Source organism: Pimephales promelas, chromosome 23 (genome assembly GCF_988280905.1).
Source record: "Pimephales promelas chromosome 23, fPimPro1.hap1.1, whole genome shotgun sequence".
NCBI lineage: Eukaryota > Metazoa > Chordata > Actinopteri > Cypriniformes > Leuciscidae > Pimephales > Pimephales promelas.
The window spans coordinates 8865007-8881816 of record NC_142791.1 but is presented as its reverse complement, the minus strand read 5'-3'; the positions used below and the strand labels follow the sequence as shown (position 1 = coordinate 8881816).

Sequence of the window (16810 nt, the reverse complement as noted above, 5' to 3'; positions counted from 1 at the left end):
TTGTGCTGAGAGAAAAAAAAAAAAGACATTTAAACGGGTCAGACAGGTTATGGGATGGAGGGGTGCGTGGGAGGAGAGGAGTGGATTTCGGCCCCTCAATGAGCGTAATCAATGGTGAGCACAGACTGTCTCCATGAATCGCTCCGGGGGAAGTTGTTGTACAACTCTCTGCCTCAAATGAACATTAAAAATTTAATCCTTCATGGCTCCCTCAATATTTAATGAATCAGCTGCTAATTGGAGCCAGATAAAAGCTTTCTTAACTGGGTTAAGCGTTTCAAATTAAAACATTTTAAGTGTAGGAAAAGATACTTTGGAAAACTGACAGGCAGAGAACTGAGCCAAAATCAGATCTTCAGACTTTTGACCGTTCTAGTGTAGTCACAGTTGTTTTTTTTCTGGTGAATACACGTGATGATTGGTTCTCCTTTGTTGAGAGATCTTGTATAGAGCTTGTATAGGACCGAGAGCAACGCAAGATTAAACATTGTTAGTGAAAGAATGGATTTAGGATTCGTAAATGTGCTTCACGGTGCAAGTTCCTCCCATATCTCCTAGCCATTTGTGTGTGTGAGTGTGTTTTTTAGTAGAGATAAGCTCTTGGAAAACGTTATATTGTTTAAAGAGAGATTGTGATTGTGGCATTAAATGGACTGAAAATGGAATTGTACTACTTGACCTCAGTTTCCAGGGGTGTGAGAGTGGGAGGATAATCCTCTACACTACACCCCTCCATTAGTTCATCATATGGACTGCTCCATCATCAGACGGGCAACAAAGCCATCTATGAGGGGATTACTACCTCTATACACACTTTCTCTCTTTCACTTTTTCTTTCCGGGGTTAATGTGGTTCTCCCTTTCTGTCACATTCCCTTCACCTATTCATCTTCTCATTTTCCCCACTCATTCATTACCTCATTCTTTTGTGTCACCGCTCTCTGTTACTGTTCTATTGCTCACATGTTGCTCTTTCTTTGCTCATATCAACTTTATCTATGATATTTCTTCTACAATTTCTTTGGGAAAATACAAATTAGATATTTACAGTACAGAAAGGAGATTAATTTGCATCACTTAGTCAAGAAACTTTGAACTGTTTGAGTTCTGAAACCTCGAGGCTTGTGTGTAGGCAAATCTGACAATGTGATCTCATTAGCAATCATAGGTATTCACACACAAAGTGTGAATCTAGCACACATACATTTGCATAGATCCTGAAACGTACATTATTAACAGCTTGTGTAGATTGTAAGAATTGTTTCAATTGAACAACTTTAGAGGCATTCAAATGTTTATGAACCATTTTGGGTTCCTAGACTATTAAATTTATGGATTTAATACATTGATTTTTAAATTGTTAAATGGTTCAGTCTTATTGCATTTAAAGTTGTAATTAAAATTATTCAACCCCCATTGCAAATCAGTACATACTTACAGCTGTTTGCAATAAATAAAACACATGTAGTTGAAATAGATCAACACATCAAGTGTTCACTTTCAAGTGGTTTTCCCTAATTCAAATGAGACTTTGAATGGCTTCTGCCGTCTCAAAATTATTCAACCCCTTTATGACAAGCATCTTTAGGACTTGGTAGAACACCCTTTTGCTGTTATGAGCTCCTGAAAATGAGATGTATAACCAGCTTCTGGCAGCTTTTCTGAGAAATCATAGCTCATTCCTTATGAGCAATTGCCTCCAGTTCAGTAATATTATTGGGTTTGTGTGCTGCAACCACCGCCTTCATATCCCATCAGTGATTTTATATAGGGTTCAAGTTAGGTGACTGGGATGCCACTGTAGAATCTTCTAGGACCTCTTCTGAAACCAAGCCTTGGTGGAATTTGAGGTATACTTGGGATCATTGTCCTGTTGAAAGGTCCAATGACGTTCAAGCTTCATCTTCCTCAGTGTTCTGATACTTCAATTAATCCATCTTGCCTTTAACACACTGCTGGTTTCCAGTGCCAGAGGATGCAAAGCAGCCCCAGAGCATCACAGAGCCACTGTCATGCTTAACTGTAGGCAGAGTGTTCTTTTCAGCATATGCTTCATTCTTCTTCATCCAGACATATCGTCGATCCTTAGGGCCGAAAAGTTCCAGTTTTGTTTCATGGACAGAACAGAATCCCAAAACTTCTGTGGATATTTTATATGGTTTTGATCAATTTCAATGCTTCCAACGGTGTCTCTAGGAACATTTGCTACCTTCACTATCTTTTTGTATCCTGTTTCTTGTTTGTGAAGGGTGATGATATCTTCTCTTAACATTTTGGACTATTCTATTGACTTATTTCGAACATGCAGTCAGACTCAAACATGACACTCAACAAGCCGAGCCAGTTCAGATATTTCATATGTTCTAGCTCAAGCACACCTGGTGCAACTAATGAAGCTCTTGATTATGAAGACTAGAATGAAGACTGTAGAAGTCATTAAAGTTACATAGTTGCATTTTCAGTTAAATTTGCAAAAACCACTTGAAACATTTGTTGTGTGGACCCAGCAAAAAACAATTTTGCGTTTAAAAGACAACTAATAGCCATCCAAACACAGCCCTGATGTTTAGGCTAAAACAAGGCAACATTTGGGAAAATGTATTCGATTAAATAATTAAATAATTTAGATTACAACTGTAACTATAGCAATACATTTGTAATATAAATGTAATTGGAAGTGTTATGATTCTTATGTTTCTAAAGTTGTGCTTATGTAAATACTTGTATGTTTTAGATGCTGTCAATTTATACATATTGTACCTTTCAGTCTATATCCTAACAAAAATGTGTAAACAGTATGTACGAAACCTACAATCATGTTAATGTGATCAGGCTGAGTTGGAGACCTTGAGATCTTTTGTGAAACTCTATAGACATAGAACAGTCCTTGAATCATTTTCACAGGATAAACATGTGACAAACGAGATTTAAGCAGAATTCTCTGTTTACGTTACTTATTTTATTATTAATTTATATTCCCCATCTATGGTTCTCACCAAGGCCTTTGATTTATACAGTACCAGCAAGCCTTGAAACTTCATAGTTTGACTTTTTGAGCACTCAGTTTCAGTGTTATTTAGCTGGACCTGCTATCTTCACGATGAAAACCTCCCTCTCTTGTTTCACTCATATTTAATTTTCGGTTTCAAAGGTGCGTCTCTGGCATGCCTTCAAAGCCCTGGCATGATACTGTGCTGTGTGTGGAAAGTGTAATTACAGTTTTAAGATTACCCTGATGATTGTTCTGAACCAAGGGGGGTGAGGGTGGTGTTACGGTGGAATACAGACACAAGGATTGCACTATACTGTACATGTTAACATCAGCACCCCTTGTAAAACAACGTTTATGATGACGACAGTTGTGTCTTTCGCTGTTGTTCACTCTCGCTGTATGTCATCCATGGATTGAGGATATACAGGATTAGGGTTCTGATGTTATTCAATTTATTGGTAAAAATCATTCCTCCTCCTCTTTCTCTATTTTTCTACCTTGTTTGCCATCCTCATGAAGCTCGGATGAGCATTTATTGCTTCTGAAGGAAAAATGTAGCTAATTGTCAGGCCTAATATGTGAATCATGAACATTAGATTGTCAAGAAACACCTTTAAGAAAAGTAAACCGACAGCGATGAGAACATGCATTTGTTTTTATAGACTAATGCATCGTGGTCATTATGTCTCATTATAGACCCAAAATGAATCTTCAGATTTAAATTGGTAAAATGTGTGAAATTGTTGGACCCACACACCTCCACTCTGAAAAGATGTGTGTATACTAAACAGGTCTCTGAACATTTTATCCACAATCTTTAAAAAGAATCAGATTTGGTTAATTCCCACATGGCTCGGTTTCGAACATGAAAACGGAGAGTTGAGAGAAAGTGCGAGAACAGATGAAAAGTGAGTTGGGAGTTATCCTCTCTCCCTTTGCCCTCCCCTCCCTCCCTTCCAAACAAAGGGAAGGTTATTTTTAGTGACGTTCATTTTTAATCATCGTCGTGTTTGGAGCTTGATGAGTCTTTTCATGTTGGGCTGAGGAGTCAGTGGCCTCTGGGCCCACCAGCTCCCTAGAGCTCCTCAACCTGACCACAACAGAAGACCACCCAGATATGCTTTGTGTAGAGGTGCACAACATGTTGTTGGCTGAACATATTATTTGCCAATAAGCTATAATATATATTACATTATTATTTTCAGTATTGCACCATGCTTTTTTTGTAATGTGCATTAGTGAAAAGTAGTTCAGTTTTGAAAAATTGTGACCTCTATTTGATACTATTTTGTTGAACACCGTCTACTAGCTATTTTTAATCACAAAGACCCATCCTGTGTGTGTCAACACTCTTTACATGTGCATCTGAGGGCTTTCAATTACACCACTGTTCAAAAGTTTGGAGCCAGTAAGATTGTATTCAGCAACATTCATTTGACCAAAAGTGACTAAATACTTTTGCATTGCAACAAAAAAGTTTTTTTCAACCAAAGGCTGTTGCATTCTATTCATCAAAGAATGTATCATGTTTTCTACAAAAATACCGAAAGCAGTTATTTTAAATCAATACTGTTTTTATTGTATTTTAGATCAAATAAATGGAGCCTTAATGAGCATGTGAAACTTTTCAAAAATGTTAGTAAGACCTTTCCAACTGTATGATCTAATCTGGATGATATTTGACAGATTCCTGTGATTATACATTATTTTATTAATTGTGAAACATAAAGACTGCTGTTTAATGTGCTACAGATGTTAAGATTTATCTAGATCAGAAGCTTTCAAATGACACCGGTTTTTAATTAGGTAGCTGCTACCGTTGAATGTGTTAACTCGAAAAGTGAAGTATCGGTTATTGCATCGGCCACGGCAAGCTGTTGATTATAGTTTACCGTTATCACACCCAGAAGTTCCATATCTTTGCATCCATAGTTTTAGGCTTTTTGTGTTTGCATATGGGAGTCACTTTACAATTGTGGCATGTGGTTCTCTGCCACGTGGTAAGTGAGTTTCAGTCCAACTGAGTTCAGGAATGTGTAAGCTATCTCCAGCCCTTAGCTAATTAAATAGCACTGATAAGAACATGAAACAACACTCTCCGAGCCCTTAAGATAATCTTGGTGCCCTCAGCAGGTCTTGATGATCATAAACTCAACACACATACACTCTTTTAAATGACTACATACTTTTTTGTTTTTAATCAAAGCTCAATACGAGTTACTGGAGTCTAGACCCACATGGAATCAGATTAACACAGAATGGTCATTTTATGGCAAATTGCCACTTGTTATGTTCGTTTATTAAATATTTTGCTCTTATATGCTTTACTGCGATTTAAATATGAAAACATTTGCATAATTTTACCTCATAAACAGTGCAGATAATAAGAAAAAAGTTCACAGATTCAGTATGGACTAATCCTAACCCTAAAAGAAACATTCTCCGTTTTTAAATCGCCGAAAAAAGTTTACTTAATTATTTACTGCAATATTTATACGTTTTATTTTTAAAGACAATCTGGGTTTGTAACTTCAGGGGATCTACATGCATTTTTAGAGGATATGGGGAAGGGAAATATCCCTAGTTTTGTGCAATTACAAAAAATTACAATAATATAGTGTCATTATATAAACTCAAAATAGAGGTAATTTTCCACATTGCTGCGGTGAGGTGAAGTGTAATCTGTGGTTCACTTCTTGGATTTGTTTGAGTTTTAGCTCAATCAGCCTTCTGTTGCTTTAGTGTGGCAATAGGGAGCTTTTGTACTTGTGATTCTGCAGTGATGAATTGATCATGAGTATAATTCTGATCCATTTACTTTAAAGTACTTAAACTGATTTGAGAGGGTTTATTTCTAGTCTGAAGTGTAATTTTTCCGATGCAAGAATATGTTTCTTAAATTTCCATGTAAATGAAGATAAACATCGTCATTTCATGCCGCATCTTTCATACATAAAAAGATCAGTTTCAGATGGCAGTGTATTAAAAATCAGAGTTCATGGAATGTTTCAAATATGCATGTAGACATTTCTCACTTTGATTGTCTGTTCACTTCAGTGCAAAAAAAAGTTTGATTCTACTAAAGTTTTAACCAAAAATCACCTTTTCCATGAATAAATATATTTGCAAAAATCACCAACCCGAAAGAAAATTTCACTTTGGCAGGTCTGATAACCACTGCAAAGAACGCACAATATTTCTGCAATTCACTTGAACCATGAACAGACAATAACAGTCAATTTCTTCAATAAGCAAAGCTGTTTTTTTTTCCAGTGAAAAGGAAAGAAAAATGCATTCAGCTTGTCAACTGATGATCGCATAACAGGGAAATTTTGACATGCTCGAAAGCCTTTGAAAAATCAGTGTAGTGTAGTCAGAAACAGATGTAGCATGTTACATTTTCCTCCATCAATATATTGTATTATGCTAAGATTTGATTTTTGTCCTTTTGCTATTCTGGGGTGGTCTTGGTAATGGTCGCCATGCTTCGAATGCCTCAGCAGGGGTCTGACAGCTCTCTGATAGAAATGTCTTCCGTTTAGACAGAACAGTTGGGATCTGCGGGGTGGCAGGATTTGAGGTTAACGTACCATTTGCTTGAGCGTAAGGAAAACAAGATGAAAGATTAAATGAGTGTTAGATGAAATGTGCCTTTGTCTTCGGTTGCGAAATTAAAGGGGCCATACTCTACTACACTTTGGACAACATTGAATGTCCCAAAACAGTCACAATGTAGTATTTCACAATCATGTTCTACCCTCTCTATGACCCTTTTAACACTGACGGTAGTTTGCCACAGCCAGAAATTTAATTTTGATGGTTATTTACAATGAAAGCCCTCACCTGCTTTTCTCAAATAACATAAGACACTCGCATGATTTTGGAATTATTATGGATGAATGAGGCATTTATATAGCGAATTATTATGATTTTCACTTCATTTTCAGTCTGTCGGATTATCTTGCTGAAAACAAACCCATGTTGGGAAGCCCAACATGGGTTCATGGGTAAATGTTGTGTTGGTGTGAGTGAAGTGGAAGTTTGTTGATAAGTGAAAGGGGAAAACAGAGTCTGGATTTAAAGCTTCCGACAGCCTTGGAAACCCAAGGGCGGCCCAAAGTCACTCCACTTCTGCAGTGCAAGTGTACTGGGATTCAAACATACCAATGAGAAGCATCAAACCAGCACAGAAATCCACAACACCTACGTAATCAGGCCAACCGCCTCTAACCTTTATCTAAACAGTGTGGGGTGAGTTCACTAACCAATCGCAGTCCAGTTTAACCAGCAAAGAATGCCAGATTGCCCCCCTGTGTCTTCTATCGCACTCAATTAGGTAAATATATCACACAGACAAAAGGATTAAACAGGTCTCTATATATAACTAAACATACAGACAGTCTGATTAACCCAGTTCATCAATGGTCAGAGTGTGCATGTGTGTGTGGTGTGGTCATCACAATTCAAAGCCTATGTTAAATTGCTTTGTTCGATGAGCAGCACAATGTAAACCTCGAAGTCTTAGTTTGTGTTTTGCGCCAAACAGTGGTGTTCTGAATTTTCGTTTGATAATTTAAAGCGTCTGATTATCATATGATTTTGCCCTCAGTCTGATCCCTTATGTTAGTAGCTAATGAATAGGCTAAGATCACATTGGCTTTGTTTGCATCTTGGTCATGTGTGCTAGGTGTGACGGATGACTGATTGAGGCCTAAACTCATTGTGTTAATGTATATGTTGATACACAGATCAGGTGCTTTTGCTGTCACATGATTTTAACTTTTTTTCCCTTCCTATCTGGCTGACTAGGAAGGTTTTTTTTTTTTTTAGATCTGTCCGTCTCTCTGTGCTATGGTGTCTTACAAACTGCGGTGTGGTTAATTGGAGTTTTGCTTGGATGTCTCGGCCTGATGAAAATGTCAAGCTTTATACACTTAGAGCGAGGAGTGAAGGGCCTACAAAATGCCTTTATCTGCAGTGGGGTTACTTGGGAGGTAAATTTTCAACTTCAGAATAAGACTCTGTCTCTGAATAGAGCTAAAATGTCAGTCTGGTAAATGCCACAGCTTTTTTTTGTCTCAAGAGGATGCAGGTATAGGAGCTTTTTAGTGCTGTGTTTTAGCTTTGGTCTTTGGTTTTTACTGAAAATGTGTTATGAAATACTGAATAATAGTTGTGTGCTGTGCTCAAAGTTGTTTTTATGAAAACTTTCATATATTTGCATATGATATTGTCACATAATCCCCTTTTTCTTTCTATCATCTGTTTTTTTTTTTAATCTGTTTTTTTTTTTTTTTTCACTGGTCAATTTTGAGATGTTGGCCTATTTGTATTCAATAACATGTCTTCTTTCAGACTTGTGCTGAAAAAAAGTCCAAAATACACATTTAGGTCTTTATTTTACTACACTTTGTCTGTTTACGTGTGTAGATTTCACCTAAATTCCTCAAAAGTTGGCATTCTAAATCATCCCGCTACTCTGTGATCGCAATCCGCAATCGCAATCCGCACCCTGTCATCGCACACATCGTTAGAAAGCTCTCTCTCTCCTCGTCATTGCTGTCGGATCCAAATATGGTCATTTCCTGTTTATCAGCAACCAATCATGAAAGTAAAATGGGCCATTTAACTCAAAAATGCTCAATTCTCCACATCTGTAACACCTACATACAGCAAACTTTACAGCCGTATTCCTAACTATAGTGTGAAGGTTTGTTCTGATGGATTTGTTGATATATCATTCTTGGCCTGATTTATGACATTTCATGCCTAAAAATAGGGTGGAAATCTATTTTTAAGGCTATTGACAGTATTTTCTGATTTACAGGGTAACAAAAGGAGATATTCATAATCCCCTCTGAAAACGTCTTTTCAACAAAATGCAAACATAATTTTAAACCTTGTTTTTTTTCAATGGTCAGATTCGTCACTTCAAAATAAATGCATATTAGCACATATTTAATTAGATATAGCCTGATTAGCATATGTAAACATAAAATTACAGAATACTTGCAATACATTTTTTTTCTCCTATTAATGCGAGTAATCAACTGGTAAAGTTTCATGGTGAAATCTGTTACAATTTTTATCCTATTCACCTGCAGTGTCTCGCCTTAATACGGCAATACAAGCAGCACAAAAAGACAGCCTTTGGTGTGTTTTTTTCATTTAATTGATTAGTGAGTTTTTGGCATAAACTACAATGCATTCAGAAAACACCAAAGCCTGTAATTTTCTTCTTAAATGGGGTCTTATGCTTGTTTGCATTTTTAACTTTTAGTGTGTAATGTTACTGTTTGAATATGAAAAAGGTCTGCAAAGTTACAAATTTACCATCTCTATAATCAGTAATCACTGATTCTAAATTCTCTCTGAAGTACCTAGATTGTACACTTGTTTTCTTCTGGGATCATACAAGCCACAATATTCTTCATTTATAGAAATCCCAACTATATCATAGGCAAAAATGTAAAAAAAAAAAAAATAGGCATGGATGAAATAAGTTAGTACTGTGTTGATGGTAAGGGGCGTGACTTTTCAGAAGCACACTCAAAGTGTTTGACCAATTACAATCCCTGGTCCAGCCAAAATCAGAGCACACTGTGCTCTTGAGAGTGAAACCGACTGGGAAAAGAGGTGCTGCAATGTGAAAAATGTGAAAAATAATGTTTGTAAACATTCACGCATGAAAATGTGTTCTACAGTAGTAGACCCCCCAAAAAACAAGGGTGTAATGGGTCCGATTCATTTAGAAATTAAACTGATTGAGTTCGCTGTTAACTCATTGACTCAATGATCCGGACACAGCTGTTAACGTCTCGCTGAAGGGGAAGATAATTAAATGATAGCTTAAATTCTGATTCTTGCATAAGTTGTATGGATTATTTTATGATACTTTTATGGTGCTTTTGAGTCATTTTTGAAACCTGGAAGTCCCCACTCATTATCATTGCATTGAAAAGAGCGACTGTTTAACAGAAGAAAGTCATACGGGTTTTAAAAATGAAATGAGGGTAAGTAAATGATGACCGAAATATACATTTTTGGATGAACTTTCCCTTTAAGCCCTTGGCTGCTTCACACAATCTAAGCGATTCCAGGTTTTACTATTGTAGACAAAACGTAACCTCTACACACGCTCATTTTCATCACATTGGCAAGCAAAGCCATACATATGCCCTCTCACACACTCTCCAGAACCAAAGGGCATGTATATTTACGTTTTGTGTAAAAAAATGTATGAACAAAAGGGCAGTTCCAGCATCAAACAGGCCTAGCAGTTTCATATGCACGTACATGCAAGCAAATATCAGACTGTCAATCTCAGTTTCCATGGAGATGGAAACATTTATTTATAGTCTGTCACTCACTCTTCATCTCTCTCTTTCTGCAGGTTTGGAGATGAGAGGGGATATATACTCTACCCTCAAATAGGGGATCGTTTGGACCTTGTGTGTCCTGCCACGAATCCCTTGGGGCCGACCTCTCCCTCTGAATATGAGTTTTATAAACTGTACTTGGTGTCCTCACGAGAGCAGGCCGACAAGTGTGAGGTGATGGGTGCCCCCAACCTGTTGCTCACCTGCGACAAACCCAACAGCGATATGAGGTTTACCATCAAGTTCCAGGAGTATTCGCCCAACCTCTGGGGTCACGAGTTCAAGAACTTACGAGACTACTACATTATAGGTAAGTGTGTGTATTTTAACCAATATCGTAATGACAAGAAACAGAGAGTGCAGTCAATTCCTTACTTTGGGCTATTTTTTACCAAACCAGTGTGTCTGCACCTGGAAGTTTTTAATGAAGCGCCATCTATAACCATAGATGTGTGTACAGAATGGGATTTAGCATTAGTAAAAGGAAGTACTGTGCCTCCATTATTTTAATAAAAAACAAAAAAAATGTATCTAGCCAACATATTTTGAGTTTGCAGTGCAGTAGTGAGCACACATATTGCAGGCATATTGCTCCTTGGTGTTCAAGTTGGTAACACATTTGTGAGCCTTGTCATGTTCAATAATCTTAATTTCCACTTTCTTCTGCAATTTTTTTTTTGTCACCCTCTATTATAACTATTATTAAATTGTCAGCCAACAAGCCAAATTTAGCCCACATATTGTGTTAAATTGTGCCCTCCTCAAATGTGAGGAATAATTTATACTCTCATCTGACCTACAAATCAATTTTTGCATTTTGAAACTTTTTGCATTTTGGTTTTAATGTACAGATACCCACACATGACATCTGGGGAGAAAATAACAATATATCATGGTCACCAATTAAGAATTTGTTCCACGACTTAATTCATTGCTTCATTTTAGTTCAGTTAATTAAACGTGGCCATGATTTAATTAAATAAAAACAAGAGAACAGATTACAACAATATAGCTACAAGTTAACTAAAATAAGGGAAGGAAGGAATAAATAAAACATGGCCATGAATTAATAAATCGTGTGAATAAATTCTTAATTCTTTACCGCAATATCTATTTTTTTCTTTCACCTGTTTATTTATTTATTTATTTAATTTATTTATTTATTTGATTCACATCCATGAAAACAGTATTGTTATGGTTGTGTGCTAAGCTGTATGATAACTGTATAGTTAAAGTTTGAAAAAAAAAAAATTGTTGCAGCTACTCAAATGGTGCTTGTTGACTGATTTAACCCTTATGTTGTGTTATGGTCATTTTGATCCAGAGAGGATTTTCTTTTACCCAGAAATGTTAGTTAATATTATCACATTGGACTAAAACTTACTGACTTTGCTCACAAATGGTACAACTACTTCCCAATTTTTTTGACCAATTGAAGATCAAATCATTGAGGCCTACAATCAATCAGTTACAAAAATCAGTTTTGATTACAAAACCTGTCCTAAATGAAAGAAAACCAGTTTTTAATACAAAACCTGTCCTAATTGAAAGAAAACAAGTTGTCATAAAGATTGATTCCAATACTTGGTGATAACAGCAATTTACAAGCAATTTTTAAAAGGCCAGTCATTTTTGACCGGAAACACCAAAGTGTGGCGTGTTTTTCAACAGCGTAAGGGTTAATTATGAATTTGAGAGCCCTGAATTAAAATGATTAAATATTATAAAAAGGTTAAAGCCCAAAGGGCGTTTTTAATGTAATGGACAAACATTTTAGGGAACATTTGCTAATTGTCCAAGTGCAATAATAACACGCGTTAGCCGCAGGAATTCTGTCCCGTTAAATGTACCTCATAGTTTCTCCACCAATAGATGAATCCATCGATAAAACAGAGAATATGTGTGCGTGTTACTGTTTGTTCCCTAGGGAAATCACTTTTAATTAACCTATGTTGGCAGTTGTTAATTTCTACAATATGCCCGTAATGAGAAAGAGAAAGACAGTGTCTGGTGCTGTGCGGTTTTGCACACGTTTGTGATTATGTGGATCTTAATTGGCTGTAATGGGCCTGTGAGACTCAAGGGCATTTAAGAGCAGCTAGAGACATCAGCCCGACCAATGTAAAACACACATGCACAAATATCCAAGTATTGTGTCTGTGCTGTTAAACTGTTTACGTATAAATAACAGCATTAATGTATTAATGTAGATTTTTGTGGTTTCGTCCTGGTGTGTGTGGCTGCGAGTGATGCTTTTAGCTGGTGCTTGTTTCCCCTGTGATCTGCACTGTTTGAAGCTGAGATCTTCTCCCTGCTGAGAGTGTATCAGAGAGTATCAAACGCTCCGAGCTCTTTTGTCAAAACTTTGATCACTGGGCGCTAACTGAGATCTCAGGGGAGCACTTTACCCTAAAAAAGCGTTTAAAAAAAAACCCCAATGCATTAGAATCCCTCTCCAAAACCTCCCCTTTACCAGCACATACTAACACAGTCGATAATTTACAGTAGTCGCCTTGTTGCATTGCTGAACATATTAACGGTAAGATTGAAAAGTGTATTACCGTGGACTTACATGTAGCCTATGCCTTTGTTTGCCAATCCTACATCTACTCATTTATATTTCAGCTCTGGAGCATCAGTGTATGTTTATGTTTGTGTCACACTGGATTAGACTTGTGGTGAGGGGTTGTTAATTATTGAAAAGGTCTTGTTGGTTTATTTATCAAGGTTAAGCTGAAATATTAGAGATGAGCCCTACTCCGGCCCTACCCTGTGTGTGTACAAATGCATAACTTCCCATTGTGAGCGAGTGACGCAATACATTGTCTGCTCGTGAGTCATTTAGATTTAGATTTTAGACATATCTTTTCAGTAAATACATTTTTCAAGATTCAGATTTAAAATTTTACATGATTTAACACATGATTTTGATTTGAGATTCCAATTTTTAAAAATGCATTTAAAATTGATTCATTTTTAAGACTGATTTGTACTTGTATTTAAAATTTAGATGTTATATTTTACATTTAGATTGAACACTTAAGATATTGACTTAAGATTTGAATTTAAAAATTGCATTTAGATTGATTTGATTTGAGAAACTAAGGTCTTTTGTGATTTCAACGCTTATCGCTATCACTTATCATCTGTCACTAGCTATATTTCAGCTACAATTCATACTATTACTGTGACGGTTGTTCTTGAAAATACTTCGTCTGCAGTAATGTTTTTGGCTGTAAATAAATGTATTTGTGTTAGTAGAATATAATTTGCAGTTGCATCAGAAAGTTATGTGATTACATAATGTACGTTACTTGTAATGCATTACTTGTTGCATCAGAAAGTAATCTGATTACTTTATGCGTGTTACTTGTAATGCGTTACACCCAACACTGCTCATTTCAGATAAGATTGAAAACACCATGATCATTAGTTTTTCACAGTCTGAAAACATCAGTGGATCAATGTAGATTTCACTCCGGGGTTTTCTCAGAAAGGAAAGAAATGGTACTAGACCTTTTTTTAGAACATAATCAGAATGAGCATCTAATCAGGGTAAATCGATGTACTCTGGTAGACTGGAAGGAGCTTAAGCATTTTCTTCATAGTCTGAGTTGGGTTTCTTGTTTCCCATTGAAATGTATTGTTACAGTAAAAATACCGTATTTTCTGCACTGTAAGGCGCACCGGATTATAAGGCGAGTTAGCGGGCGAATTCAATTATAAGGCACACTGTCGTTTTTTTGTTTGTTTGTTTGTTTGTTTGTTTTTTGAGAAAATTAAAGGCTTTTAAATGTGCCTTATAGTGTGGAAAATGTGGTAATTTTTCAGTTTTCAAGCTGTGAATCAAACAAAGATTATTGGAGAATGTTTTACTTAAAAATGTCAGGTTTATTATTTAGGTTTATCATTTAAAATATTCAGGTTAATTTCAATGTGTTACGTGCCATTTCTATGTAATTATTGTGAAATTGACTTTTTGAGTGGAAATTATTTCTACACCAGTGAGTTTTTCAGTGTGGTAAAACTGGGTCACCTTTTTGAAATACACTTTATTTAACATTTGGAACCCTGTGCTTGCAGTGTAGAAACGGGAAAGGTTTTACCAGCTTGTCCACACACACTTTATCACATTCCATCACATTTATGTATGTATTTTTAGCTGTAACGTTTAGCATAACCTTGCTGCAGCTGCACAGTTTAAAGCCATGTTAAAATTAAAACTGTACTATTTAATTTCACACAGATGACGCACTGCTCTCTGTTCCAAAGTTCAGAGTTTGTGGATGCGTGTGCATGTTTTGTGTGCCTGCCATTTTGAACCAGTGAGTTTGCTATCTGATGGCTATGAGTTGTGACAGGTCCCTCCCAAACTAGGTCAGCAATCAGATCCCCAAACCACACTATGTTTGGTGTGTGTGTGTGCATGGAGTCTGTGTTTATCCCTATGAATGTGTCCATTTGAATTTCCTGCTCTGTTTTGACTTCTGCATGCGACGGTTTGATCTGAACGATCTGTGTGTGTGTTTGTGTGTGTGTTCCTGATAAAGATCACGCTGTAGGTCTGAGGTTAATGGGATATAGACGGTTTAACACAGAGATTCATTAACCTTCTGGCATCTGCAGCTGCGCTTAAAGTCATTAAGTACACACACATATACATAAAAACACAAACATACACACACCTGGCCTTGTGTAAATGTAGAACGATTCAAAGTAAGTCTTGCTAACATATGATCTTCTTAAATGCATTATGGACACTGGCTGGTGTGTTTATTTCATCACATGAAGATTTAATTTGATTTTATGTTGCTAAACATTCCACAGAGCTAACTATAATGCTCACAGTGACATCAGACATAACCCAACACATACACACACAAGCGCAGCAGCAGCAGCAGGGGTGAATAAAGGCTCTTTTGATGGATGGACGTGCGAGCAGAGGGAGGGAGATTACGGTGTGAGGGATTGTGGGAATTCTCCTCACCAGCTGTTCACTAGAGACAGGGTGGAGGAAGATGAAGGGAGAGAATGATGGATGGAGAGAATGGTGTGAGGGAAAGAGAATAGAGAATTCAGATGATTATGTAGGTGAAGGCTCTGTGGAGTAGAAATGGAAATATTATTGAACATAAACACATTGGCTCGCACAAATACACTCAAATACACTGTTTGATAAATGTATGTGTCCTTGCTGGATTAATTGTTAAGGTATTAAAGTATACATTTATTTTAACCAAAAAAATGACTGACCCAAACTTTTGAACAGCAGTCTTCTACATTCACACTCTTTTGGAGATTTTTTGATTGAAAACATGATTCTGTTTCTAAATGGAGACATGCAGTAATAAATCCAAATGTACACTGCCTTAAATTAAGTACAATCAACTTGGATGTTTAAGTCATTTCAATTTAAGTTACATTAATCTGAATTAAAAATGAAACCGTAACGTTTGCCTGTGTGCATGGCCGCTCGCTCTAACAGCAGAATTTCATTTTTGGTCATAAGATAATAGTAAGACAACATTCAAAACTGTAAAAAGCAAAACAAACAAAAACTACTTTTAATTGAACCTATTCAACTTTTACTTTTAATTGAACATATTCAAGTAAAAAACAAACAAATATTTTCGGATTATTTAATGTGTATGAAAGATACATTTCTCTCAACAGGTGTGTCCACTATACTCTACAGATGAGCTTTTGAGCTTTGTGTGCGATTGAGGGCTTCATTTATATTTTAAGGGCTCAATAATTATAGTTTGGTATTTCTCTGTAATGTAGAAAAAATGTTAGCAATGTTACAAATATAATATTCTTTCTCAGCCCTGAAACTCAAACCGTCTGCTGATGCCACCCCTCATTTAAATAATTATTATCATAAACGTGCAATTAGTCAACTATCGGCTTAAATAAACTACTAGAAAAATATTTAGAAATGTACTAAAATGTACTTCAAAAGCAACACTGAATAAGAAATTACATAGAAAATCTACTGCACTGGCAGATATTTTTAACATGTTTATACTTATGTTCCTCACAGCTTGAAACTCTGATTTGTTTTATTTTGTTGTGGTCCTAACACAGTGAAATTGAATGGCTTGTCCTGATCCGGACTGCTTCTTGATGTAGGTTGGGTTGACGTTGTCAGTTGTCAGTTTCTATAACCACATCCAATCCGCTTCATCCCTCCCAGACCATTGACACACTTCTGAGAGGTGCTATTAGTCAACCTATTAAGATAATTACCTCAGAGGAAACGAGACAGAGAAAGAGACAGCCTTACTCCAACATACGGCACCATTGTATTTGTAATCGTGGATCTAATCCATTTAAATGTCCTTTATTATTGAACGCAAAAATAAAATGTATATTGGCCAGTCCTCCAAAAAAACACTATAAATGTAGTACATATGATTTATACACTGTTTCAAGTCTTC

General features: G+C 36.4%; 1 protein-coding gene across 2 annotated transcripts in view; it reads left to right on the top strand.

Moving 5' to 3' along the window:
- The window catches only part of efnb3a (ephrin B3a), a 38873-nt gene that overhangs the window by 4278 nt on the left and 17785 nt on the right, over positions 1-16810 (top strand). For both annotated transcript variants that reach the window (XM_089126525.1, XM_039675670.2), the window contains exon 2: positions 10385-10680. In XM_089126525.1, the coding sequence (XP_088982651.1) occupies positions 10385-10680 (296 nt within the window). The remainder of the gene's footprint in view (positions 1-10384; positions 10681-16810) is intronic.